The 25,554-nt window shown below is 33.9% G+C and overlaps 1 protein-coding gene across 7 annotated transcripts in view; it reads right to left on the bottom strand.

Moving 5' to 3' along the window:
* LRBA (LPS responsive beige-like anchor protein) overlaps positions 1 to 25,554 on the bottom strand; it is a 772,087-nt gene that overhangs the window by 73,669 nt on the left and 672,864 nt on the right. For all 7 annotated transcript variants that reach the window (XM_040472514.1, XM_040472528.1, XM_040472537.1 and 4 more), the window contains exon 48: positions 7,626 to 7,793. In XM_040472514.1, the coding sequence (XP_040328448.1) occupies positions 7,626 to 7,793 (168 nt within the window). The remainder of the gene's footprint in view (positions 1 to 7,625; positions 7,794 to 25,554) is intronic.

Raw genomic sequence — 25,554 nt, 5'->3', positions numbered from 1 at the left:
TAAGATAAGATAAGATAAGATAAGATAAGATAAGATAAGATAAGATACTAGAATATAATATACAATTTTAAAAAATTAAAAAAAGATTTATGAAACTTAACTATGTCCAAGGTGAGTCAAGTCTCAACAGATTTCAAATAATATGTACATTATATACCACATTCATTAGCTTTAGAATAAGTTAAAATTAATAACAAAAAGATAACTAGATATCATGTATGAAGGCAAGCCCTCACTGAAGTGATGACCTTTAAGGTGAGGCATAAATGAGGACGAACCAGAATGTGAAAATCTGGAATAATCAGAGAAAACAACCATCAAAAAAAGGTGCTAAGTCAATGAAAATCTTCATATGATCAGGAACAGAAACAAGGTCAGTATGGCAGGACACACGAATGAGTAAGAGAATAGCCTGGCATGAGATCAGAGAGGTAGGCAAGGGCCAGATCACGTGGATCAAAGTGGATTTTAATCTGTTTACTGTGAAAGAGGAAGGTTTAAGTAGAGGAGTGACTTGATCTGATTTACATTTTCAAAATAATATTCTGGCAGCTCTGTAGAAAATGGACTGTAGGCAGAAAGGGGTGACCAGGTGTATTAATACTAGCCAGGGGAGAGATGATGATGGTGGCTTAGATTAATGACAGACAGATATAAATGGTTTCCAAATATGTTTTGGAGATACCATCAACTTAGCTGCTATATTTTTATTTTAATTTATTATTTTTTAAAATTTACATTCAAGTTAGTTAGCATATAATGCAGTAATGACTTCAGGAGTGGAATCCAGTGATCCATCCCCTACATATAACACCCAGTGCTCATCCCAACAACAAGCTCATCCCCTTGCCCACTTAGCCCATCCTCCAACCCCAAACGACCTCCAGCAACCCTCAGTTTGTTCTCTGTATTTAAGACCCACTTATGTTTTGTTCCCTTCCCTGTTTTTGTTATTTTTGCTTCTCTTCCCTTATGTTCATCTGTTTTGTATCTTAAATTCCACATATGAGTGAAGTCATATGGTATTTGTCTTATCTGACTAATTTCACTTAGCATAATACCCTCTAGTTCCATCCATGTAGTTGCAAATGACAAGACTGCATTCTTCTTGATTGCTGAGTAATACTCCATTGTGTGTGTGTGTGTGTGTGTGTGTGTGTGTGTGTGTGTGTGTGTGTATACACACAAATATATACACACCACATTTTCTTTATCCATTCATCTGTCGATGGACATTTGGTCTCTTTCCATACGTTGGCTATTGTCAACTGCGCTATTCTTCAACCAACTTCCCATATCTTCCCCACCTACCACATAGTTTTTTCCAGTCATAGAGCCATACTATTCTCCTTCCCACATGCTGTACTCTCTGCTTTGAATGCCCTTACCCTTTCTGCTGCTTTGCCTACTTCAGTCCTCATTTCTTAAGGATTGTGTTTAGGCAGTTATTGCCCCCTTAAACTGGGTCAGCTTTTCCTCCTTTGTGCTCCTATATATAGTGTATAAATCTCAGGCAGAGCATATCACTGTACATACAATTTTTAAAACTTATTCCTGACCTACTAAAACTCTATCAATGAAATGTCTTATACTAAGGTCTAGATAACCCAGTTCTCAACTTTTGGATAGAGCAAATACCAGTTATATTAAAATTGACAGTTGAACTGTGGATAAGAATATAAAATTGTTCTAGAAACCACACTTGTAAAGAAAATTATATTCTAAATATATTTAAAGAAAATATATAAGGTAAATACCTATGTTACATTTTTTTTAGGAAAGGAAAAATTATTTGTATAATTAATATTCAATTCATTACATATTTATTTTGTGAATTTGGATTTTACAAGGTTTTTGTCCTTAATAAAAATATTTATTCTTACTCATATCTGACTCTGAATTCAATTATCCTAATTTTTCTCTTTCTAAATTTCTTTCCTTGATCTTAGTTTTTTTGAAATGGTGTTAGAAACATTTTTTTTTTTTAGGTAGGCTCCACGTCCAACATGGAGCTTGAACTCACAACCCCAAGATCAAGAGTCACATGCTCTACTGACTGAGCCAGCCAGGCACCCCAGAAAGGTTTGATAAGCTCTTATAAAGGAAGAGAAGTATGTCAAAACCATCTTCAGTAGAATTAACAATAAGAAAATAACCAACTTTGATATATTTATACTTTGTCCAGGAAATAATACATGTACTCATCACAGGAAACAAATTCCATAATTATGTATGGTGATGGGTGTTAGTTAGACTTAACTGTGGTGATAATTTCACAATATATACAAATATCAATTATGTTGTATACCTGAAACTAATATAATGTTGTATGTCAATTATACCTCAATTTTTAAAATGCAAAAAAAGAATATATATAATGCTGGAAAATAGAACAGATGAAAAAATAGTAAAAGAGAAAAAGAACAAAAATAGTATCAAAGAGACAGAAATAAAGAGCAAAGAGGTCTGTTAGAATAAAAAGCTAAAGAATATATCTTTTAGTGGAGGTCATAGATATTTGAAAGAAAAATAGTACATATGCCTGAAAAATAATTCTCTCTCGTGTGTGATATATGTAAATGTAGACATGGTTGTATATTGATATCCCAGCTGTTTTCTAAAAATTAAAAACAACATAAAAGTTTAATGTGCTACAGGCTGTTTCTCTGATTACTCTTCCCCCCTTATGGTTATAATTTCTATCGTTTAGTGCTTTTTTTATAGAGAGATTATTTTTATGATCACTTACTATGCCATATGTATTAACCATTCACTCTAGAGTAAAACTTTCTCAAGAGAAATGAAGCTCTTCCCAAGTAGTGGGTAAATACATGACTTGTACATAAACAACTTGTCTCTCTGTGAATATCTAAGTGTTCCAAGTTTAAATATATAGTAGTGAACAGAAATAAGTAAAACTATAGTTACTGACAGAAAGAAGTCTAGTCTAGTCTGCTTTTAATACTAGAGAAGCACAAATCTATTGTGGTCCCATGACTGTGGTCTTGCAGAGATAATGTTTTAATATAAGTCAAGTGTCTGTAAAAATTTACTAATATTAGAGATGTTAAAGAATCTTAGGGGAACAAGATTCTGAAGAAAAGATAGTGTAGCCTGGAGATGGGGTGGGGAGCAAAACAAAGGGCAACAGTGGGAGGTTTATAACTAGCAGGAAGCTGTGACAAGAAGTGACTTGGAGGCTGCCCAGGCCTGGCGGTTACAGGCACATGGCAGGCCAGGGTTAGAGCAGTAGGAGCTACCATCCTGGGTCATCCTGTATAGCCTCACTCCAATCTCAAAGTTGGAAGGAAAGTGTTCATAAACAGGCAGTCTGTGAGCAACCTCTCTGAAATAGTGCACTACTCACAAGTCACTCTGTATCCCCTCACCTAGCCTTCTTTTCTTCATAGCACTTATCACTAATTAAGATTAATCTTTACTGCTTATTTTGTGTGCACCCTGTTACACTGTGAGTTCCATGAGGGGAGGGATTTCGTCTGACTTTATTGCTTATCTCTGTATTTTTAGTACCTTGAAAAAATGAATATTTTTTGTAGAAATGAATGAAAGAATAAATTGTCCCAATTTACCAGCCCCTTTCTTATCTATCCAAACCAGCCTAGATCTACCCTTTAACAATTCACCAGTCACCCTTCCACTTTCGATCCTTCCTTATATATTCCACCATAACGTACCATGCAAAACCCCATCTGTCTCTCTCCATATATATTTACACATACACACAAACACACACACACCCCTTACAGCATGTTTGTACACCCAACTCTCCTGCTGTTGACAACAGAGAAAAATGGTGGAAAGAAAGTAATAATTTATTATTGAGCATCTATTAAGCACCCATCATTATGTTAGTTATTTCCATAAATATTATCTCAACATTAATAAACAAACTCTCATAATTTTGTTGCCTTTACCCCTCATTCATGCACATTTACTTAAACCAGTCCTCAGACTAACGTCTACTCTCTAATCTCAGACAAGGCAGTATTGTTCCCTGCTGTCCAGTGCTTATCTCTATCTGTCTCATCAATTTTGTTCCTTTCCAGTTCCTCATAGAGCTTGGAAGTCTATTACATGCTTTCATTCATGTATGTTTGACATGCTTCCCTCTTTTTGGATCTTTCCAATTAACATAGAATCATGGTCAAATATCTATCCATTAAAAAAGAAAAAAAGCTCAGAGTGACTGCTAATGGGCATGGAGTTTCTTTTTGTGGTGACAAAAATGTTCTAAAGTTAGATTGTGGTGGTGCCTGTAAAAGTCTGAGTATGCTAAGAACTACTGTACACTTTAAATGGGTGAATTGTATCATATGTGAGCTATATCTCAATGAAGTGATTAAAGATTCTCCCTTCAATTATTTCCTTTTCTCACTGTGTTTACTTGTTCATGTCCCATCCACCGCTTCTAAGCTACTTTCTGTAAGATCACACACTGACTCTTAGAATAATCTGGTGGGTACCTTTTGCTTCTTATCTGCTCAATCTTCTTTCAAATAGGTTCTAAAACACACATGTGGTTATGTCACTAACCTTCAACCAATAATCCATTGCCTTATAGTGCAGTTATAATTACATTTTATGTCACTGAAGGCCCTTTAGAGTATGGTCCTGTCTCTCTTTCTCACCCTACCACCTTTGGTTCATTGCATTCTCCCATCATGATCTCTCTCTCACCTATGTGCAGCAAGTGTTTACCCTTTCTTCTGTGTAGATACCCTTTGCTCATGGCTCTACCCAGTGTTCTCATTTATCCTTCAATCTATAGCCTCTCATTTCCCAGAAAACAGGATTGGATTCTGGCAGTCTGGGTTTAGTGTCTATTCTGTATGTTTGTGCATACATACAGTGTACTTACCTCTATACTGAATTTATCACAGTACATTGTAATTGTTTACTTATCCATATTTCCACGTTAGACAATGAACTCAAGCTGATGAGGGCAGGGACTTACCTTTCAACTTTTTACCCTTATTATATAATTTGGGTTTAGTAAAAGGTTGTTTTAAAAAGTGAATAAATTAATGCCTACTCTTGTTTTCTGTTTTCTCCTTGCCTCACTTCACAATGAACTCTGCATGTGTCCTCTAGGAAATAGTCTCTGATAACCTATCTAGATTAGCATTTTATGATCTTTCTGTGATGATCAGTAATTCATATTCTTTTTATGGTTGTGCTTCTTAACAGAGAACACCATAAGGAAAAGAACTACCATGTGATGAATCCTTATGATAAGATAGGTACCACGCCAGACACTTTACGTGTATTATACCCCGTCTAGTCTTCTATGGGGTGAGCATTCTCATACCAGTTCTATATATGTGGAAATAGAGTCTAAGGAAGATCCAAGTCACACAACTAGTAGGCATCAGGGTTAGGAATTTCTTTCTTTTTCTTTCTTTCTTTCTTTCTTTCTTTCTTTCTTTCTTTCTTTCTTTCTTTCTTCTTTCTTTCATCTATCTATCTATCTATCTATCTATCATCTATTTGCTTGTTTGTTTATCCTACTGTATCACACTGCATTATATCACAAGACTTAACACTATGATATAGGATGACTATAAAAATTATATTTGTTTTAATAACATCCAGAAAACTTTGAGAATTAATCATGCATATTTATATGAATAGTGTTAAATAATTACATGATATATAGTAGTCCCCCTTATCTGTGGTTTTGCTTTTGATGGATTCAGTTATCTGTCATCGACCATGGTCTAGAAGCAAATGATCATCCTTCTGCCACATCATCAGTTCAATACTAACCTAACATTATGCCACAATGCCTACACATCATCCACCTCACTTCATCTCATCATGTAGGCATTTTATCATCTCACATCATCACAAGAAGAAGGGTAAGTACAATACAGTAAGATATTTTGAAAAAGAGAGAGAAACCACATTCACCTTTTATTATTGTATTTGTTATAATGTTCTATTTCACTATTGGTTATTGTTGTCATTCTCTTACTATGCCTAATTTATAAATTAAACTGTATTTTAGGTAAGTATGTATAGGACAAAACATCGTATGAATAAGTTTTGGTACCATCCATAGTTTCAGGCATCCATTGGGGGTCTTGAAACATATCCTCCATGGATAAGGGTCAGGGGGACTACTGTATCCATTTTTCAAGAATATTGAGTGCCTACCATACTTAGAACATAATAGGCCATGTTTTTTATATAATATGAAAATAAATGTGATAGGTGGAAAACCCTCCAGTTAGAGTTTAATTTGCTAATAATTAACTATTTGGGGTTGTGGGTAAAAAAAGGAAGCCAAGGAAACTTAAAGCAAAAGTTTTAAATAATCTTTAGCAAAAGCTGATCTAGAAAAATTAATATTAAAAACTTACTTGGTAAGGTAGCTCCTCAAAAAGTTAACATAGTATTACCATACAATCTAGCAATTCTGCTTTGGGGTATATATACAAAAGAACTGAAAGCAGAGACTTAAACAGACACTTATATACCAATGTTTATAAAAGCACTATTCACAATAGCCGAAAGGTGAAAACAACCCAAAATGTCCATGAACATATGAATGGATAAAAAAAAAATATAGTATACACAAACAACAGATATATTATTCATCCTTGTAAGGAAGGAAATTCTGACACATGCTACAGCATACATGAACCTTGAAGATACTATGCTAAGTAAAGTAAGCCAGCCACAAAAGGATAAATATTATATGATTCCACTTCGATGAGGTACCTAGTGTAGTCAAGTTCCTGGAGATAGAAAGTAGAATGGTGATAGTCAAGTACTAAAGGGCAGGGGGTGGGGATGAGGAGTTACTATTTTAACAAATACAGAGTTTCAGTTTGGGAAGATGGAAAACTTCTGGAGATGGATGGCAGTAATGGCTGCACAACAATGTGAATGTGCTTAATACCACTGAATTACACTAAAAAATGGATAAAATAATAAATTTTATGCTATATTTTCTCCACAATAAAAAACATTATTTGAAGTCCTCACATGTTTAAAGTGAAAGAAAAACTTAATTTATACATATATTTGACCTATATATCTAATGTCTAAATGGACTATACCCATGTTCAAATATTCTACAAAGTTAATTTAACATTTACTCTCCCATTGTCTAACCACATGCCTAGAATTTGGATTCAGAAAATACCAAAGATATATTACATTCTTCTAGATCTCTACTGTCCAGTCTGGTAGCCACTAGACATATGGGGTATTTAAGTTTGGATTAACTAGAAATAAATAAAATTAAACATTCAGTTCTTCAGTCACACTAGCCACATTTCAAATGCACAACAGCCACATGCAACTAGTGGCTACTGTATTGGACAGTGTAGATATAATGCATATTTCCATCAGTCACTGCAGAAAGTTTCACTGGACAGTGCTCTTTTACATTATACTAGAAATATTATATGGTAAAAATCACTGGCGTGTGTGAGGATTCAAGTCCCAGCGAGGTCACGAACTGAAAGGTTATTCTGCTTAATTCACTCCACTCATGTGGTTTCCATTTTATCATAAGCAAACTGAAAGCATGAGGAAGATATTACCCAGTGCTGTCTTGTCTAAAGATACCTGGGAGATCCAGTCAGATAACTTACCTCTCTGAATACAGGATCAGCTATTGAATTCAGATTGACAGCTCCTTCATAGGTCAGGTAATAGAACACATTGAGGGATCGAACAGCCTCTGGTCCTTGCTGTTTATAGCCAAAAATGAGATCAATCCATTGGTGAAGCTGGCAGGAAACAAATTCACTCTCCAGGGCCTGAAAATAAAGGGCATAGATCATATTATTGTGCTGAATTTGGTTTTTAAAATATATAGAGAAATTTAGAACAAGCAGTAAAGTTTTACACTAAATTTACTGGGAATAGACTTATTCTGATGTCCTATTTTCCACCAGAATCTGTTCTCCTTTGTTTATAATTAGAAACTTTCTGGCACTTGTTACGCTGAATTATATTAGAATGCTTACATTTCAGTATTATTCTACAATACTGTAAGCATTGTGAGGGCCAGGACTGGGTCTGTCTTCATAATATTTGTAACTCAGGACCTGACAGTTACCCAATTCATGCTTCAAAGAGAGAAAACATGAAACATTTACTATCCACCTGAAATGTTTATGATTTTTCTAGATAGAAACCTTTTGTTGTCTATTGAAACAATTATATAACCAAATTATTTAGTGCTTTCAACTGAGTTTTTATGCCAACAAATTTGATCTTTGGAGGAATACTTACAATTACTGAATTATAATTACTATTATTATTCTAGGTATTAGTATCAAACCTGACCAAAAATTTGATGCTATTAACATAATAGTGCCCAATAAATAATGAATGGATGTAATCAAATGTTCAGCGGAAATTCTGGGCACCAGATCCACTTCCAACTCAACACTGCATTCCCAGTTACCAGCACTGTACCTAAAGCACAGTGAGTACCAACAAATGTTTGCTGGCTTTAATACAGTTATAAATATAAAAGAGGTTAAAAAACTGGAAACATTTTTATAAAAGTATCCAGATTTATATTATTTAATGTTCTTCAAAATTATTTCACCATAAAAGTTTAGCATATGGACTCAATTATCAATAATTAATGCTATTCAAATCGCAGAGCTCTAAGATAAATGCTGAAGCTTGATTTGAAGTATACCAAATTATATCAGATGATGTATCTCATAGAAATTCTTTTTAGTGTAATAAGTATATGGCTGTGATATATTTTTGGTGTTGCTTATTATGTTATCAATATTATAAAAAGAAATCTGTTGGTTTTAAAACAAAATTGAGTAATCTCTATAGTAAGCAACCAATAAGATATAAACCATCTTGTGACAAGACATTCCTATTAGTTCACAGGTATACACTTGTGTTAAGTATTGCTTTATTAAAATAAGTGCCTGTGGGGGCACCTGGCTGGCTCAGTCAGTGGAACATGTGACTCTTGACCTTAGGACTGTGAGCTTGAGCCCCATGTTGGGTACAGAAATTATTTAAATATTTTTTAAAATCCCTATCTAAAATAAGTGCCTATGAATAAGAAAAGTATTTACAACTGAATTCAAATAATATACTTCCTTTAACTGATAATACTTAAAATGACTTCACAATATATCACATACTATGTAAAATGCAAAAAATAATTCTGTAAATAAAACTCTAGGCAGTTCTCATATTGTAACATATACTGAATATGAAATAAAAATATTTAGCTAGCTTCAACTGTGAAAGTTACTGTTTTAGACATCTCTTATAAAACTCATTATATTTATAAATTTAGTAAATAGCTAAGAGAGCACAAAAGTGCTGCAAATGTTATTTGAAATTGGAGAAGAAGAGATTGTAATAAGTACATAGATTTAAAATTAATCTGAAAATTCAGGAATTATTAATGGAAGATGCACAAAAATGATACGTTTGTTTCATTAACTTGGGCCTTGAGTAGGGATGGGGGATTGGGGGCCATGTTTAAAGTGACACATAAAAACAGCAATTGTCTTAATTTGTGTGCAGTGCACTCCACACAAAAGCCCTAAATATGTTCAAATTAGAGCAAGCTGCTTGATTGTCACTGCAGTCTCATGTCACATTAATGCATGACAAACATTAAACCATACACTTAAATGGCAATTTATATCATTTAAATGTTTACTGCCAGACTAGCTCATCACTCATTTAAATGTGACTTTCTGACAGCTAATTTCAGTTAATTTTCTCCAATTCACTTAATTAGAACTTTCAATCAGGGAAGGACCTACACATATCTTTGGGCTTATATCCTTTTTAGTTGTTCAAAATCTGAGTTAATAAACTGCTGAAAAGCCCTCCAATAATAGATTAGCATGTAATATCTCTGAGTCTACAAAAAAAGTGTGACTATATGAAGCAATCTCACAGTAGGTACTCTTAGAAAGAACCTACACTTATTTATGTAAATAATACTCTCGCCAGTAGTTTAAATAAAAAACATTTAGTTCATATACACGCACTATTGAAACAATAAAAAAACCCTGCATCCAAGCTAATTAAAAATTAATGATTTCAAAATTGTTTAATAAGATAAAACAGTCAGGAGTCTCCTGAGTGTCCGTGGTGTTGTGATTTGAGACTATAAAATTCCAGAAGGCTCAGCAAATGATAAAGTACAAGAGAATTTTCTCAATATTAAAGCTCTAAAAACCAGTGCAATTTTATTTTATGTGTCATCAAACAAAGAATTGCGAGTGTTCCTAATGTTGATTACTTCTTTATGCACACTCAAAAATGGTGAAGTTGGTGACGTTTAGATGCTTAAACCTTTATATCTTGATGCTACATCAGAACGTTAAGCAAAAATGCTGAAATGAAAGACACCGTATGCCCCTGCTATACCTCAAACACAGGTGCAGAGATGAGCACTGTGCCTTGGCTCACCCCTGCCTTTACACCGTCATACTGGTCAATCCCTTAAGAGGTCGACTGGTAATTCACAGAATTATTGGCGAAATCTTTCCCAGAAATTGAGAAACAAATTATTTTCATGGGTAGATTTTATTTACATTTCTTAAAACTAAACTAAAAATCTCATTAGTGGTTTTCAAACATTTCTTGCAATTTACCAAAGCTTTAAAAAGGGATACAAAAGAACAACTGCTATGGTTATAAGAGTTCCTAAAAAGTTTAAAATCATTTCAGAAAAAGTCAGTTCAGGACTTTAACATCCTTTCAGTAGTAGTGAATGACAACTGTTTAACCAAAGGTATATAATAATAAAAACTTAGTAAAGATTTGAGGTAAGAGGTAAAGACAAGCAGAATAAAATTATTGAAGGACAGAAATACAACTAATTCAAAATGGAATATCCTGAGAATACATCTTATATCTTGTTTTTGAAATTCAAAAACATAAATTATAAAACATATTAAAATTCTTTAAATCCCTTTATATGTTAAGATTTGAAAAAGCACTCTATATAAAATACATACATCCACATTTGTAGTCACAAAAAAATAGAAATATGACAGTGCAATGCTGAGCATTTGTGATTTTTCAAAGCCTTTAGGTCAGACAGTCCTCATTAAGACTGGAGTTAAATACGGTTTGCAGCTAGGGGATAGTAACATTCTTCCCATGCTGCTCTCAAACCTAACCAATCAATTGTTAGTACTCCCTTAGCAGGCTGGATACATCATTTACATCCAATGTGTGCTCTGAGTAAAATTTGTAAAAAGAAAATCCACTAAAATGTCCAACACAATACAATAATATTCAACTCATCTGAGTTATTATAAAATAAATCAGTGACTAATGTCCAATTGTTAAGGATCAAATAAGTCTATGAAAAGACTATCATATGAAGCCTCACACAAATTGTCAATCCAATCCAGGGGGACTCATATTAGTCTTGACAAACTGTCTTGGGGCTGATATCTGCTTTCTTAATGAGATCTATTAAGCAGAGACTAAAACACTTGAGATATGCTAAAAAGTACAGTATACAGATGTCAAATACAAACACTTATTAGTAACTTTCATTTGTTTGGTCCACATGCAGAACATCAACAAATTCAAGCTTTAATATTATAAAGATAATAGTAAATTATTCATAAACAACTCATTTGTGTAATCTTGTGTCAGAAATAATTATAACATATATGAATATGTGTCTTACAATCAATCTCATTGAAAGAATGTAATCTGTGTTTTCCTGCCACTAACCCATTAAGGAAATGAATTATTTATGGATAAAAAATATTTTTTACAATTATTCTTGTTTCCTATAGTACAGTCAAATAATATGATAATTTATATAGAAATGGCTTGCTTTTTACTATTTGGGAATAAAAATTCTAAAATAAAAGGCATTAATAATGTGTTTGTTAATCTCTGTATGCTTTAGAGACACTCTAGCAATTTCCTTTTATTTTCAAACAAAATAATGTAAAAATGTAAAAATCAAGAAAAGCAATTTTATTTATTTAAATTTTTTTAATTTTAATTATTTAAACAAATTTTTTAAGGTTTATTTATTTTTGAGAGAGAGACAGAGCACCAGCAGGGGAGAGGCAGAGAGGGAGGGAGACACAGAATCCGAAGGAGCTCCAGGCTCTGAGCTGTCAGTAGACAGCCCAACATGGGGCTCAAACTCAAGAACCATAAAATTATGACCAGAGCTGAAGTTGGATGCTTAACTGACTGAGCCACCCAGCGGCCCCTAAAAAATTTTATTTTAGAGAGAAAGAGCACACCAGCGGGGAAAAGGAGCAGAGGAAGAGTGAGAGAATCCAAAGCAGGATCCATGCTCACCACTGAGCCAGATGGCGGGGTTCTATCCCACGAACCCTGGGATCATGACCTGAGTTGAAATCAGGAGTCGAACACTTAACTGACTGAGCCACCCAGCCACCCCGAAAACCAATTTTAATTAACAAAAGAAAGGTAATTGTTTAATTCAAGACCTGAAAACCTTATTTGTGTATTATTCCCAAATTAATGCTAATATTTATTTATACTTTTGTTAAATGGTCTCATACTACACCATTTTTAAAAACCACTAAATAAAAGCTACTGATATCTATAGGACATGATTTTTATGAAAAAACAAAACAAAACAAAACACAAAGGATCAAATAGTATTTACAAACCTTTAAGTTCAGAAATAATTGCATAACCAGAAGAAAGTAGGTCTGTGTAACACAGATACACTTTTCTCAAGACCTATATCACCACTTCCATTCGTAGGTTTCTAGAAGACCTGATTCAATTCTGAGATTCAAAATGCATTAGCTATAAGTATCAAAGAAGAAAATAAAAATGACTGACTCACCCTTTTGCCTTGGTATACATTTAATTATAAGATGTATTTAATCATATTTTAAAGATTTTAAACAATTTTTATGTACCCTCTATACCCAACTTGGGGCTCAAACTCACAACCCTGAGGTCAAGAGTTGCATCTTCTTTTGACTGATCCAGCCAGGCACCCCAATTACATTTTAAATGGAAGAATAAAAATTAGTTTTGTAAATTTTTAATTGTACTTTTATAAATTAAGAGTATTAATTCATTTGAGTATTACATGTTTCAAAGGAGCTAATTTTGGGATTGGCCAGAACATTAAGAACTTGGAATTTTAAGGATTTTTCACTTCAAATACATGTAATACAGCCTTCTTCCTACACACACACACACACACACACACACACACACACACACACACACACGCATATATACACACAGATTTAAAATGAACTGGTCTGTTATGTTTGCATGTGCTGGATTTCAAACACTAGTGGTAATGTTTCCTTAACATTGATATATGACCTTTGTAATTTACATTGAAGAAAGCTGTTTTTTTCAGCCTAATTAGAACTGTTTCAAATTTTCCTGCTAAATATATGATATAAAGTCCTTTCAACTTTTTTATTCTAGAGTTTCTTTCCATGTCAACTTTGTTCCAATCAAAATATGCTTTGAATTAAATGATTTTGATTGAATATGTGGATCACATTTCACTTCTAAGATTTAAAGTCCAAAAAGGAAAAGTTTAGCCTGTTCAAACAAAGCAAGAGCAGCCACTTTGCGGAAAGCTATTCACATTTAAGAAGACTGACAAATTGTTTGTGTGCACCATTAGGTCTAGTTTCTGCAATAGTTGCCAGATTTCCTGTCCCCCTAATAAGACACATTAACTCCTTAAATGCTGGCTCTGAATTTGTGATAAATCCAAGTAAATGTAGCAAATTTTTAATTCACCTGTAAGTTCCTTCTTTTAAATAAACTTAAAGAACAGTAAAGAAAACTTGTATTATGTTATATCAAAATCTTCAAGAAACAAAGGTCACAGAAAAAAATCATTTTTTCCTAATTGGACAGATACAAATTCAGAATATAAACTTACTTGCCAAATGGGATTTCCAAAAGTGAAAAATCCACATTAATCCTCATTTTTTTCTTAAAAATGTATTGAACTATAAAGAATTACTTGTTCAAATGAAACACAACAGTGAAAATGTTAGAAGATGTGGTGAACTATAATCTGACATGAGCTTAACACTGTTCTATATTAAGTACAAATATCATAGTGCTTCAGAATTCAGATATTTACCTTACTATAAATATATAACAAAAACATGAAACAAATTATATATTATTTACAAAGAAAAGTTTAACTTTGAAGGGTTAAAAATATGTGTGAAGCTATAACATTAAAAACAATAAGTCATGAATGTCAAAGAAGAAAAAAGGAGAATCAAGGATTTAGGGAAAGAAACTGTGGGATGCTAAGAATAAAAATTATACCTGACAGTTAAGAAAAATGTAATTTAGTCACAACACATTGAAGTTCAGGCTGAAAAGCAGATAGAGAAATCACTAAAAGGAGTTCTGTACTTCTAAACTGCCCTTGAACTGTTGGGCAGAAGAAAGATTCTGGAGCTGGCAGTGCACCATTCATTTCTACATTTATATCATTACTAAAGAAAAGTGTGAGTTAGTATCATATCTTGATATAACCATCAAGAACTCGTGCATCTTTTGGCAGGAGAATCATTCTGTCTACGATTGTTATTGTGTAGTTTTAAATGGACTAGTCAACCAGCTGTTATATATTTTACACACTGAAGGCCATGTTTCCTTTGAAATTCATAGTTTTAATCTCAACTGAAGTCTGTATTGCTGTGTGCCAAGATCAAAAGGATTAGGCAAACTTGTACAATTACCCTCCTTTTCAGAGAGATGATTTTTTTCTAATGTTTAAAATAGTCCTATATGCTGACATTTTATCCAACTATTTTCTTTAGAGCTACAGAACATTAAAACATTTAATTAACATTTCAACCTTAGGTCACTCTTAATCTAAAACCCAGGAATTCATAATATACAGATATTTTAAACTAGTTACAGTATAACACACATAGATGGAGCTCTAAAAAAATTCTATTTTACTAAGATCGAATGGGGAATAACTATAATTAAATGATAGATATACCCATCTATTTTATTATGTGTTTGCATTTTGCATGACTTCATGCAGAAAACAGTTCACAGAGCTTAAAGTAATGTGTATGCATCAAGATAAAATAAATTTAACATAAGAGAAGGTAATGCAAAAATAAGAAGTACATAACAATGATGCCATGAAATTCTATAGACTTAGAGGTGTGCCACGTATTTGTTCCTAAGCTTTCTAGCAGGCAACATAAAGAAAGAAACACGAACACTTACAAGAGTCAAAAATGACCATAATGTAAAAACAAACCAGATGGCCTAGAAAAACACATTATTTCTATTCCTGAGATAAGAAATTCCTCCCTTGGCAATATGATGGAATGCAGGTATGTGACTCTCAGAGGGACTGACTTAATCCTGGGATAGATTTAAAGTATAGACAAATGGAGAGACTACATATTCTTCAGGCAATCCTGCATAAACATTATTTCTCTTAGGTGAGGCTTTGAATGGTAAATTCTAGATTACACTCCATGACAAGTACCTGGAATGCAGCCATTTTATTTTGTCAGCTAGATGTGGAGCCACATGTTTCAACAACAGCTAACTGAGTCACAGGACTAATAATATCTCAAAAATGTGAAGAGTATGAGGAGAAAGACACAAACAAGCCTCTATGGAAGGCAGGCCCACCTTCACCTGAAAGGGGTAGTAGCCTATGCTATGCTAAGACACATTCAAGATTCTCCTCAGAAAGTAATTTTGGGTTCACTTTCCCACATAGATAAATAGGCAACAAAAGTTTCCAAATGCCACCATGATCTAATATTACAGCTGTTAAAATGTTTAAGAGTGCTATAGTTAAATGCTCAACCTTTGTAAAAGATTTAGGAAAGTATCATTGGAAAATTAATATTGAACACTGTAAATTATTGTTATGCTCTTTGAGGTAAACTAGTTAAAAATACTCTTAAGTAATTACAGTATTAATCTAAAATTCTCAATTATGCATCTATGTATAGAAAAAAGAAAAGATTTCTTCTTCAACAACATTGAAAATATATTACTTTGCTGTGTGAATTTCTGGAGTTTTTATTTTATAGTCACTTACAAAAGGAAGGAAAACAAAAGCAAAAAAAAAAAAAAATTAATCCCTTCCCATTTGCTTATCCACATAGATCTGATAAATACTAGCAGTCTCTTGCCTTTGAAGATGGCCAGACCAGAATCCCTACTTATTGCCAGATGTAGTTTAATCCCATGGGGACTCCAGACAAAAACAAGGAGCTGTCTTCATGGCACCAATGATTCCCTGGACTGAATGCTATAAACTTATATTGGCAAATCAAAATCCTTGGCAAAATAGAACACTTATTATATCACCACTTCCAAGACTATCCAATAAAGAAAAAACCTGAACTGAGGAATATGATGCAAAGTTGAATATTTTTTTACAGCATTGACAAGTTCAGCCAGAAAATTACATCTGCAGTTATTCTGTGTATGTAACTATATACACATACATTATGTAGGAATAAAAGTCTTTTTTTTTTCTCAGTGATCTCTATACCCAATGGGGGCTTGAACTCATGACCCTAAGATCAAGAGTTGCATGCTCTACCAACTGAGCCAACCAGGCACCCCTAAAAGTCTTTTTTTCATTCTACAACTTTTAATACCAGCATTTCAGTCATCCATTCAATCAACAAACATTTATTGAGTGCTTACTATAAGTTTTGTTCTATGCTAGACTCTGGGGTAATGAGATGAGATGTCCCTTTGGAGGAAGAATAGGGAGGCAGGCAAAAGGTGATCTCTAAGATGACTACAACAGCCTATGTGAGAAGTACTGAGAGCCTCAAGAAAGCAGCAGTGGGAGTGAAGAAGAAGGGACAGATTTCAGAAAGATTGAAGTTATTATTTACACCAACTGATAACTACTGTGAAAGGTGAAGGAAAGGGAGTTCAGGATGATACCCAGGTTTCAATTTTGGACCTTAATTATACTGGAGAAGGAAGAGTTTATATGGTAAGAGATTAACTCAGTTTTGAATTTAGTATTAATATTTTGTGCTTTTTAAAATAGATTTGAACTTAACCCTAAGCTTTATGTATTGAATCTAAGGCTGCTAATTATAACAGAAACATATATACACTTAAGTATTAAAATATGTTCATGTTCAATGTTGGAATGCCCCCCCCACCAAAAAAAAAAAAAACACAACTGGGAGAAACAAAATAATCACCAAGACATTATACCCATGCTGTCCAACAGAAATATAATGCAAGCCACATGTGTAATTTAAAATTTTCTAGAAGCTACACTAAAAAAAAGTAAACAGGTGAAATTAATTTTAGGATAGCATATTTAATTGAGAATATTAAAAAATCATTTAAAAATATAATCAGTAGGGGCGCCTGGGTGGCGCAGTCGGTTAAGCGTCCGACGTCAGCCAGGTCACGATCTCGCGGTCCGGGAGTTCGAGTCCCGCCTCGGGCTCTGGGGTGATGGCTCAGAGCCTGGAGCCTGTTTCCAATTCTGTGTTTCCCTCTCTCTCTGCCCCTCCCCCGTTCATGCTCTGTCTCTCTCTGTCCCAAAAATAAATAAACGTTGAAAAAAAAAATTAAAAAAAATATAATCAGTATAAAACATTTTGTATTAAATCTTAGAAATCTGGCATAAATTTTATACTTCCAACATATAGCACTTCTCAATTCAGACTAGTCAGATTTCAAGTGATCAATAGCCACATATGAATAATGGTTACAACACTGGACAGTAAAGCTTTATTCAGTTCCAAATACTGAATCTGCATTCAGATTTTTTATTGAATTATAGTTGACACATTATGTTACATTAATTTCAGGTGTACAACACAGTGATTTGACAACACTATATGTTATACTAGGCTCACCACAAGGGCAGCTACCACCTGTCACCATACTATGCTATTACAATACCATTGACTGTATTCCCTATGCTGTACCTTTCATCTCAGTTGTATTCACATTTTTACAGCATTTCGATGTAAGATAGAATTCAGGGATTAACAACATTTAACCTTCTTAAAAATACAGATTCTCTTACTGAAAATAAAGGTAAACCTTACAAGGCACAGGTACCTGCACACCATAGAATCATCTTTGATGCAGTTTTAAAGAGGTCATTACAATTCATAGTGCTAGAATGGCACTTCCCGGAGAATAATGGCTAAATCTTAGGACATGACAGCAGAAATAAAACATCTTCAAGTATGAAACAGACATAATGTTCTTCATTGTATATTCTGGCTAAAGCCACTTACAAATCTCTGAAAATTGTGGCAGCATCCAAAAGAAGGCATCATGACTACCCTCTCTTACACTAAAGGCAAAGGCCTAATTCTAGCAACTATGATGCCATTTGCAAACTTCATCCTCAAAAGTCCTTGGTTAGAATTCTTACATATTGTCTCCACAACTGTATCAGCTACAGTCCATACAGCCATGGACTACAATTTAGTATAGAGAACACAACATTTGCTGAAAGCCAGTTATATGAAATCTGTAGGCAATATGGATATATTCAGAAGCCTCAAAAAAGTACCTCATTTTAGTAGCAGACAGAACTAGCTTCTGTTTGCCCACTCCTAGAAATTCCTTAATATATGTAATAAGAGTCTATGATTCTCTAAATAACAATTAATCATAGGTCTGATTCCTTCTGAGTTATCGGTGAAATAATGTCTAGTTAATAGGGTCAGTCTTGTTTAATTATTTTTATGCAGCCATAATTAAACAGGCAATATGAGATAAATCTAAACTTCTTGAAAGATTTAAGTAAATTTCTTATTTATGCTTCCTTACCTCCCCTTTTACTTCTTAAGTAATCTCTTCTCTTTCTATTATAGGTAACACCACAAAAAATGTTTTTGCTAACATTACCATGCCCGACTGTCTGAATCCAAAGGATGCTTATCCCCCTTCACCTCTCTGGGTTATGGCGTTTATGTTTCTCTCTCTTCTGTAAGCTTCTTTGACACCTTACCTCCAGATTCTCTTTCTACATTGCTGACTTTCCTTCTCACTTTTTAAAAATTTCTATTTATTAAATTTTTTTTTAAATTTTTTTATTTATTTTTGAGACAGAGAGAGACAGAGCATGAGTAGGGAGGGGCAGAGAGAGATGGAGACACAGAATCCAAAGCAGGCTCCAGGCTCTCAGCTGTCAGCACAGAGCCTGACGTGGGGCTCGAACTCACAGACTATGAGATCATGACCTGAGCTGAAGTCGGATGCTTAACTGACTGAGCCACCCAGGTGCCCCCCTGCCCTTTTTTTTAAAGTAAGCTCTATGCCCAACATGGGGCTTGAACTCATGATCCTGAGATTAAGAGTTGCATGCTCTACCAACACAGCCAGCCAGGTGACCCTCCTCGCTTTTTAATGTAGGGTCTTTTTCATCTACCTCCTTAGTGTTAGTTCTTCTCATGATTCAGTCCCAGGCCCTTGTTTTTGATGTAACTCAGGTTAGTTGAGCTAGACCTTCAACTACCTTAATCGACAATTATCACCATTTCCAGACTTTCAAGTCCAAAATGTCAACTGCCCACTGGACTACTTATTTTGTTGTGCTTCTGGTAACTCAAACCTAATGTATCAAAAAAAAAAAAAAAAAGAAGAATAATTTTTTCTCCTAAACTTGCTTCCTTTCTTGATTACGGATATAGTCCTTCACCCAGCCAATTCAGAAATGTGGCAGTTATCTTGACTTTTCCTTTTTCTTCTTCCTCTAAAACCTTATCTAATCAGACAGTAAGCCTCCAAAATATCTTTCCAATTCATTCTTTATTCCTCTTCCACTACAACTATTTTTGGTTGTGTGCTTCATCATTTCTTAGTTCAGTTATTCTAACACTATCCAAACTGTTCTCTTTATCTCTAGAACTCCCCCCATCCCCTTCAATCCCTCCTCCATACTAACTGCTATCTAAAACCTGGCTAAGTCACAACTGTCTTTTAAACTTTTTGATGCTTCTCTTTTCCCTGAAGCAGTGGATCTCCAACTTTAACACACTAAAATCACCTGAAGGACTTGTTAAAACACAGATTGCTGGGCTCCCCTTGCCAAATTTTCTGTTTCTGTAGATCTGGACTTGAGCCCAAGATTTGCCTTTTTAACAAGTTCTCAGGCAATACTGATGCTTCTGACCTGGCAACCACCTTTGGAGTCCACTATGCCAAAGAAAAAAAGTTCAAACTACTGACAAGCCATTAAAGTTGTTCACACAATCTGGCTCCAGTCTTATCTTTCCATAGGTATTGCTCACATTTCTCTTACACACATATTGCACTCTACCTTCTGAATAAAGTATAGCTCATGTACTATACTGTAACAAGATCTTTGTTAACACTGCTTCTTATATCTGTAATGCCCTTTCCAGCATCTTGCTCCTCCCTGGCAAACTCCAACTCATTCTTAAAGACTAAGATCAAATGTAGTTTCCTACAGTTAAGCCTTCCTCAACCTTTTCTGGAAGTAAAATAAAGTATTTCCTCATTCTGTCTCAGAGTAAAAGAAAAAAAAATTAAGTATGGTGGCAGATGTTAACTAGACTTGTTTTGATCATTTCACAATATATACAAATACTGAACAGCTATGTTATACATCTAAAACTGTTATATATGTCAATTATATCTCAATTAGTAAGTATGTTTTAAAAATCACATATACACACATAAAGAAATAAAATGTCAAATGTTTTAATGGCAGCCTGTGTGTCTCCTTCATGGTACACACAGGTATTATATTTTTTGTTACATAACACTACATATTATCACAAGTTATATGTTTATATTAGTTTCTTATTTATTGTCCATCTCCCTCACTAAACAATAAAGTTCCACAAGGGCAAGTACTATGCTGTATTTCTCACTATTATATTCCCAAAGACTAATAAGCAGAAGGAGGTCACAAAATATTTGTTGAATGAATACACAAATACATCACTTAATCTATTTCTCTAATTAGTTACTGCCATGTCTGTTTGATCTTCGTAATGACAGCCCCAAAAGGGCAGGTGTCATATTCTTCCAATTTTGTGATCACAGACCTAATTACCCAGTAGGCCCTTAATAAATGTCTGTTGAATGAATGAATGGCATTTAAGAAATTCTCGTGATTTTGCACAATTCAGTGTCTATGCTGTGGGACTGTGATCTTCAAGCATTGTATGAGAAGCATGAAATTGACCACAGAAACTTTATCCAGTTGATACAGTGCTAATTTGCCAGAATTTTAGAAAATGTGAAGAATTTCTGTGATTACTAGCCATTGCAGATAAGATGTCTACAGTTTGTTAACTGAACAATCACATTTGGGGTAGGATGATTACATGGAAGGGACGAAAAACTGAAGGAGATGTTACAGTATCATCTTTCAAGGTTTTATTTTCTCTTGAACAATGTCAGGAAGATGGATGCAAATGATGTCAATCATAAACTTGGCAAAGGCTCTGGAAAGACAATATATTATGCAGGGAAAATGCATCTGAAGGTCAACATGGAAGAAATTCACTAACCAACTAAACAACAACATAATAAAAACAGCAGCACTTAACATTTATTGAGTGCCTTTGATGCACCCAGTTTTACGCTAAATGTTTTACATGGATAATTTTATTTAATCCTCACAATAATCTTATGAGATAAGCATTACATTTTTAAAAACTGGTTTACAAATGAGGCTAAAATGCTAAGTAAATTGCCTAATGTCACACAGCTAGTAAATGTCAGAGTTGCAGCAGGAACCCAGATCTGACTCCTAAAGCCATGTTATTAACCACTACATATCCTCTTGAAAAATTCTTTAACAGAATGGTATATGCCAAAGCCACATATAAAAATTCTAAAAGTATGAAACATTTCATACTATGAATTACTGTCAATGAGTTTCTCATATACCATTTGTTGACATCATTATTAAGAACTGCTGAATCTAATATGCCATGTCAACCTGAAGGCTTTATTTACAGATCCTTTTGTTTTTTCAACTTATTTATTTACAGGTTCTTTTGTTCTTTTTGGTTTTACATATGAAAACTAATACTTTCACTTTGTATTACAGTTTATTTTTCTGTGTTCCTCACTAAAATGTGAGTTCCTGAAAGGCAGAAATTTTATCGGCATCCTTGGAACTGAGCACATAGTACACATTCAATAAATATTTACAGAGCTGAGGAAGAAATTTATATTCTAGGCCACTTTTTCATTAATTTAACTGTACATTCATTGGAGGGTTTTAAAAATCATACTTAAAAAAATCACCCTTTTGAGCAAGGTAAAGAATAAGAACATATTTGTTAATTGCTACGTCCAAAAACTCTTAATACAAAAACAATACGTTAAACTATTTGGGGATAAGAATTAACAACCAGAGCTCATTCTGATTTCTGAACATTCACAGACATTAGCAACTTAAAAAAATGTGATTTCATGTACTTTAATGTGTATCATATTTTATTTTGACACACAAACTACTTAATTTCTTTAAATCAAACTACCATGTAAAAAGAACCAAGAAAATTTCTCTCATTTCCTAGTTAAATAAACATTTTCACTTAACTACCCAACCCAATATGTGTTTTTGTTACTTTTGGAAAATGTTTTAAATACTTTCATGTAATAACGCTGTCTGGAATAACCTACTCAGGATACTGATGCCATGTTTTTCTTTTCTTTTTTATCTCTTTTACTCTTAAAAAGCACAGCACAAACATTATTTGCATTTGTGATGTAAATATCTCTTAAATGTGCCAGTTGGCAAACACTTTTAAATTTAACTACTATAATAATAAACAACAATGTCAAACAAATAAATCTGTTTTGAGATTTTTAAAAAGCTTTCCAGATAACTCCTATGATAAGCCTAAGACACACTAGAGTATTGTAAAATCAGAGTTGAAATCACGACCTTTATCAGGTTAACAGAATTGGATCAAGGACATAGATGTATTCGTTCTGAGAGGCCACCATTTTCCTCCTTTGTTGTTCAAAATATAACTCTTTTTTGTGGAATATCTACCTTTTCAGTTAAATTCAACTCAAAGGATGCAGTTACAAGGCCAGAATCTATCAACTATATTATAAGCATTTAAATTTTTCTTAAATATGTAGGTGAAAAGACAAACAGCAAAGCAAGAGTTAATTGAAACATTCCTCTTTAGAGCAACTGCCTTGAGGAGTGGGGGCTGGTGGATGGCGGGAGGAGGGAGCAAGGCCGAGAGATGCAGAGTTAATCAGGGAGCAAATCCAAAGCCAGGCATGGATAGGCCTCACTAATGAGCCTCAAGTACCCTGCAGTGGTTTTCAAACTTAACTGGCTTCAAACGATGCCACCCCATGACAGAATGCAGCTAGCCATAAGAAGAGGGTGATTAGAATAAATGACTGGAGTAATTAACTCTGATGTGAAACCACCTGATTGGAAAAGAGAAGCCAAGAGCTATTTAGCTGATGGTCTTCCAGTAGAAAAAGGAAGCTTTCCCTTTCTCTTGTGTGGGTGTTCAGTTAGAACTCAACTCTTTCAAGTAGGTATTTGGTAGCACTAATGAAAAGCAGCTTTCATTCAAGGGCCTCTCAAGGGCCTTCCCATTCATTTTGAAAGGGGAAGAAAATAAAAGCTTCAAAGTAGAACTAATTTACTTTACTCCCCTACCTCTTGGTGCATTTTTGCATTAGTGAAGTCGGCATTAGTATTTATGCTACCAATCTACCTCCAAATAATGTCATCAAATATCCCAAATTTTTATTTATGAAATAAGATAAAAACAAAACTTTAAAATTCCCCCTTCTTTAAAAATATTTTACAACATCCATGTACATACTGAATACACATATTTTTAATTTATCAATCACACTTTTCAAAAAGCTTAAAAATGTTTACATAGATAATTGTTCATCAGGGTCAATGCTTCTTTTATAAGTGCCATAGGAATTACTCTTCCTACGCAAGAGACCCTTGTGGAAAGGGAGGAGGTTTTAAAGTACCAATGGGGTACATTTGTTTTTGAAGAGAAAACAAAAAAACAAAAAACAAAAAGAATGTTAAGGCAAGGAAAAAGAGTACATACTTGTGCAAAAAATAGCTTTCTTGCAGTACAAATCGAATCCAGCCAAGGAATCCAATACACTTTCTAGTCTGCTTTATTTTACAAAGAGAGGAATTATAAAGACTGGGGGCATTACTACCTGCTGTTTTACAAGTAATCATCAATTCATTGGGCTAATGTTGTTCTGTACCTGCTGAGTTAATGTTCCTCGACACACCCCTTCCCCTAAAACAGGTTCACAAGCTGTCCCGTACCAACTAACGGTGTAGTAGCGCCTGTAACTTAGCAAATGTTTACGCCTAAACTTAGATTTATTTGACAGCTTTACACCTTTGGGCATGATATAATTAAATGTTTTGACAGCTAAACAGAAACTGTATAAATTTAAAAGCTATTAGGAGCTCAGCATCTAGAATCAAAATGAAGTAATTTGCTTATACCCTGAACCACTTTTAGCAATGCATTCCAATAAAAAGCACAAAGACAGGAGTAAATGTCGGTACAAATATTTTAGCTAATTCTTTCAAATTTCTTCTATGAAAAATATTCCCTTTATAAATATTGATAATGTCTTTAACATCAACAAAGGGAATATAAGCAGATTTAAGATTACCAATATAACCCTTAAACTCTGTCTCCGACTATTTTCTATCATTTTAGAAGTGACAGTATAAAAAAGGCACAGACTAAGAAATAGTATATTTATATATTTTTACTTTTTTAAGATTTATTTTTTTTTAAGTAATCCCTACACCCACTGTGGGGTTCGAACTTACAACTCTGAGATCAAGAGTTGCATGTTCTACCAAGTGAGCCAGCCAGGCCCCCCAGTATATATTTTTAAAGGTCACCACTATATGGTATTTGAAAGGATTTAAAGCAACACAAAGAGAATGAGTGGTTCTTCAAACTCAGCCATTAAAAACTGAAGAGTTATCCTCATTCTCCAAGGTGCCAGGCTCCAGATTTTCACAGTATTCTGTGCTGCTTGGTTCTCTCAGATGTCAATTTTCACTTCTAGTGGAAGTGAGAAATCACAATGCTCCTAAGTCACTACTTACCTTCAGAAAAACCCACTGTTCATTATCTAACCTGCAGAAAAGGTTCCCATCAGTAGTACTACTCAAATACATAGATTAAAAACCTCTCTAAAAATGAAAAAGGCAAAGTCGTCCATTAAACTATCATTTTAAAAAAGAAAGCTGATTTATTTCACTATATTGCATCATGTTATCATTCTGGAGAGCACCTACAGCGTACTGGCTCATAGTCTAACAAAAAAGCTCATGTAAACAATATCTAAGTCAGACCATTACTGAAGCATTTGGACTGTATCAAATATATAAAAACATTTAAAATGTACTTTTCATTACATAATGACCTGAGGAGACACCATACCCACACTAAAGGTAACAATGATAAGTTGTTTATTTAAAAAAAAATCAATGAAATGTTTAGAAACCAGTTCACTTTCTCATGTGGTGTTTATATTTCACTTTAT

Source organism: Herpailurus yagouaroundi, unplaced genomic scaffold, assembly GCF_014898765.1.
Source record: "Herpailurus yagouaroundi ecotype Mexico unplaced genomic scaffold, PumYag 28, whole genome shotgun sequence".
Lineage (NCBI taxonomy): Eukaryota > Metazoa > Chordata > Mammalia > Carnivora > Felidae > Herpailurus > Herpailurus yagouaroundi.
Note: the sequence above shows the minus strand (reverse complement) of the source record. Positions and strands in the feature narration are given on the sequence as shown.